Raw genomic sequence first — 4336 nt, 5'->3', positions numbered from 1 at the left:
TGATTTTTTTTTTTTTTTTCCTCATCGGGGTTTGAGAATGAAACCCAACAATAATGTAAGATTTTATCCCCCCCTTCTGCAGTTTGTGTCCCTATATTAAACAATATAAACAACAATGCCGTTTGCGTCCCACGGGGACTTACGTATTACGTGAACATCCTGTCAGGAGCCAGAACATGCACCTGACTAACGACCAGAGTGTGGCGTAAGGGCATCGTACAACAGCATCACTTGTACGTCACAAGTGCGTGCAACTTACAAGTACTTCACGATACACTGACCACACACGACAATGGTAAGTTACATTTTCATGACGTCTCCAAATCCGAGTTCCCCTTAAGATGCTCCTGTCTTCGACAATTTATTTTCAGTAGTCATTAAGCGTCTGAATCATTTATGTCTATTTCCCTTTTTCGTGATTATAATGAAAATCCATTTCTGATTTTTTCTTCATTAATATTCTGTAATTTTTTTTGGTAACCTTTTAACACCCGAGGCATTGTTGGTGACGCTTAAACACAAAATCTTTACCAAACTGTAACTTTTCAAGCGCCACCAACAAAGCCTCAGGTGTTAATGGGTCGTTCACAATCTGCTGGAACTACGCTGATTGCTTTCACACTTGAAACGTTACAGTAAATCAAAGAACATGAACACTGGAGCTCCGGGGTTAAAGGCGTAAAGAATAGTTTTGTCATGTTTTATAAGTCTTTCTTTCATTGACAGAAGAGCACAGACAGTGTGAAACTATCCATTTAAGTGTGTGTGTAGGCTTGTGCAGGTGTGCACTTGTGCGTCTGCTTAGAAAGTAGCTTAGATAAATTGCGTTTCTTCCAAAAACCACCAGGGTGCAGCACAGCTTCACTCCTTAAATCTTTTTAGTGCGCAGAATTCTTGATGAAGTTTGTTGATAGAGTCCTTTAATGAATGTTCATGGTGGGGGGGTGAGGTGGGGGCAGCTTATGTCATCACAGCACAACAGGTAAAGAACACAACAACGCTCCAAGGTGCAGGAATCTATCCAGATGCGCCAGACAGAAAATTAGGAGACCATAAAAGACACCCACCTCCCCAGGTGAAACTGGCATTGATGTTTGCAGCAGATGGAGGGCTGTCACAAAAACCACTAAACGAAAAGCCCCCCCATACACCTTCTTTTGCCCAGCTTCTGCTGGTACAGATGAGACGGCACAGGTAGAGACATCACCAGCACATGAAAACAATCGCTTTATTCAGCTAACATTTATACACAGCTGGGGGAAGAAAAATAAAAAAACAAAACAAAACAAAAAAAACAACCAAACACCCCCCCCTCCCCGGCCCAAGAGAGTAACAAGACGAGAAGATGGCAGGTGCTCAGCGCCGCTGGTCGTACGTCCGTATTGTGCTCCACTCGTAAGACTCTGCAGAGAGACGACAGGTCCGGATCACTCCCAGAGAACCCAGCGGAACCGGAGCCTTCATTTGGGGGTGGACGTGGACTCACCTGGATCCTCCTGGCTCCTTTTTCCCATCAGCCCCACAAACGAGTTCACTTTATGTCCTTCGGAGGAAATATGACAGGTTAGAGCTCAGACATGGGACGCAACGCAACCACCTACAGAATCTGCTTAAACCTAACACGCTTAAACACTTGTGTCCAATGTGACCTTTGACCCCGAACGTTTCTGATTGGTTGAAGTGATGGATGTGCAGCGGCTGATCCCCGGAGAAATCTAAACCCACCGCTTCTCTTTTCCAGGCACTCCCCGATGGGAAACATCTTCATCATCAGGACACACGGCCGGACCGTGAGGAAGAGGAGCCTGACGTCTCCCAACAGTTGCCCGTCAATCACATTCGGAGGGGGAGGGGGGGGCTATATAGCTGACAGATCAATATGTATTAAGCTGATGGCCTCGCTCCAGATTGGGGGAGGAGGGGGGTCCCCCGTCCAAACAGCCATGTCCTTGAGGCGATGGCGAAGGCCAGCCCCTCCTCTCCGTCGTGACTGACAGCTGTGCACGCGCTCATGTGGACGCTCGCTTTTTTCGCTGCCACCGCTCCATCCCTGAGGGGGCGACTAATTAAAAATGTTTATAAAGAGTGTGTGTGTGTGTGTGGGGGGGGGGACTATACCCCCCCCATCACTTCTTTCTCATATTTTTGCGCTTTCATCCCTCCTCGCTTTTTAACCCCCCCCCACGCCTGACAAATTAAATGAAGAGAACCGCTGCTGAGCTCAAACACAGTGACGTAAAACGCTGTCCGTAAATATAGCCCCCCCCCCTCGCCATCCCTCCCACCTTCACTACAAAGCAGCGATTAACAGGAAATTTCAGCTTTTGTTTCTACATGAAGGAGAAGGTATTGGAGGTGGTGTTAGGAAGGAAGGGGGTGAGGGAGGGGTTGGGTGATGAGGGTTCCTTCTGCTCGAGAGGGGGGGTTTAGAGCTTCAGCAGCAGGAACATGCAAGAAGCCGGGGTGAGGGGGGGTCCTGAAGTTTCACTTCATTACAAAAAAATCTGAAGATCAGAGGGGACACTTACTTTTCCTGGTGATCTGTGCGTTTGCTGGAGGGGGGTAGGGTGGAGGTGGAGGTTGGGGGTAAACAGAGACAAGAGTGTGAGCGACTCATCCACACACACACCCGCACACACACCCGGAATAGCCCTCACCCGTGGAGCGCCTCCCCATCAGACCGATGAACTGATGCGGCCGCGGCTTCCTCGTCATCCTCAGCAGCATTTCTCTGAGCGGCTCGCTGGACAGCCAGCCGTCCTGGTGGTTGAGGGACAAAATCGAGAATGTTACAACTCCGAATACAGCAGAAGATTAAAAACCCAGAAAAAAATGTGCCCCAACAGTGAATAATTGTCCCTTCTTCTTAGTTTCTATTTCAGTCTGAGGATGGATTTCTTCTGAACACATTAGTCCCCCCCTGGATGATTTGTAGCAGCCTTATTCATCAGGCTGGCCCTACTCCAGCTCACAATGTCAGAGACCGGACATTTGGAAGCAGCTGCTGCCCGGACGCTGGTGCACAGCAGCCGATCCTGGTTCGATCAGCCGATCCTGGTTCGATCCCCCAAATCAGGTTCAAATCAGCAAAGGGATGTTGCAAAATGTATCTCTGCTTTAATCTAGTATGTATATATCTATTATTATTTAAATTTTCTCTTAAATTTCAAAACATTTAAAGAACAAAATTTGCAGAATTTAAAGAAATCTTCTTCCACTCCCCCAAACTCCACTTCTTTTAAATAAAATAAAATAGAATACAATAAAATAAAAACAAAACTTAAATTTGAACAGAACTTCTTGTTTTGTCTCCGTGTGGGTTCTCACCTGGATGTGGTTCGTGCTTGTCCAGTAGTCCGCGTCCTCCTTGGGTTCGGGTTCCTGGCAGAGCACGCGCACGCCGGTGAGCAGAGCCACGAGCGCGGACAGCAGCAGCAGCAGCTTCATGGTTCAGACGGTGAGAGCTGCGCTGTCCGCGCTGACACACTTTATCTGGGCGCCGCGCGGAGGCGGAGGCGGTGCCGCGCGCGCGCGCCGCTGCCTTTCTCCGAGCGCAACAAGTCCCGAGCGCGCGCGCCTCCTCAACTTCTGTCCCCACGCGGCATTGATTGTTGCGCCATCGATTAGTAAGCAGCCAGATTACAAGAGTAACGAATAAAGTAACTTAATGATTATTTAAAGCGAATCCATAGATACATTTAGAAAGTTTCAAACTGCACGTGCATGTGAGCACCTGATTCACAGGGCGTGTCTAAAATTTCCGTGCCCCACCCACAGAGAAACCCCTCTCTAGTCAGATCCATCAAACCGCTGCATAATCGGGGGCTTTGATCTGTGCTCAGAACCGTTCCGGCCAATGAGAGAAGAGCTGCAGATATGAATGAACCAGGTTTGTGCAGTTCTGAGCACGTGGACTTATTAATGCTGACCCTTTCGATTTTCTGAATGGTTGATGTTTAGGTTGTGTTTGGGAAGCACAGGATCACTATTCGTAGTTATTTAGTTAAAACATTGGTGAAAGGATGCTGATGTCAGAATTTCCAAGGAAGACTGAAGGGAAAACTAGAGGATGAGCATGAATGTGGTGGAAGAGGACTTGAGGACAGCAGTGTGGGCTAGGTGACAGCAGGATGTAGGGTCAAATACATACAGAAGATTCAATGGTGACTTCTGAAGGGAGCAGCTAAAAGGATTAAAAAAAAAAAAAACATTACCACGTTTGCACTTTTATTCAAATAACTGTCCAAACTTTGTGCATTTGTTCTAAAACAGATTTTAGATTAAACTTCAGCACATTTTATTACTATTTAATTTAGTTAAACAGCATTTTGGTTAC

General features: G+C 47.1%; 1 protein-coding gene across 2 annotated transcripts; it reads right to left on the bottom strand.

Annotated features, from left to right (window-relative positions):
- Positions 1 to 898: 898 nt before the first annotated feature.
- Positions 899 to 3623, bottom strand: tac1 (tachykinin precursor 1). Of its 2 annotated transcripts, XM_024294204.2 has the most exons (5): positions 3328 to 3617; positions 2658 to 2760; positions 2529 to 2552; positions 1487 to 1543; positions 899 to 1403 (listed from the first exon to the last, which is right to left on the bottom strand). In XM_024294204.2, exons 1-5 carry the CDS (start codon positions 3445 to 3447, stop codon positions 1357 to 1359), a joined length of 351 nt encoding a protein of 116 aa, XP_024149972.1. In that variant the 5' UTR covers positions 3448 to 3617; the 3' UTR covers positions 899 to 1356. The 2 variants fall into 2 exon arrangements, with proteins under 2 accessions (XP_024149972.1, XP_024149980.1); XM_024294212.2 differs by lacking the exon at positions 2529 to 2552 and having other exon boundaries at positions 1323 to 1403; positions 3328 to 3623.
- Between the last annotated feature and the right edge of the window lie 713 nt (positions 3624 to 4336).

This window comes from Oryzias melastigma, linkage group LG13 (assembly GCF_002922805.2).
Source record: "Oryzias melastigma strain HK-1 linkage group LG13, ASM292280v2, whole genome shotgun sequence".
Classification (NCBI taxonomy): domain Eukaryota; kingdom Metazoa; phylum Chordata; class Actinopteri; order Beloniformes; family Adrianichthyidae; genus Oryzias; species Oryzias melastigma.
The sequence above is the reverse complement of the archived record's forward strand: the minus strand, read 5'-3'. Positions and strand labels throughout refer to the sequence as shown.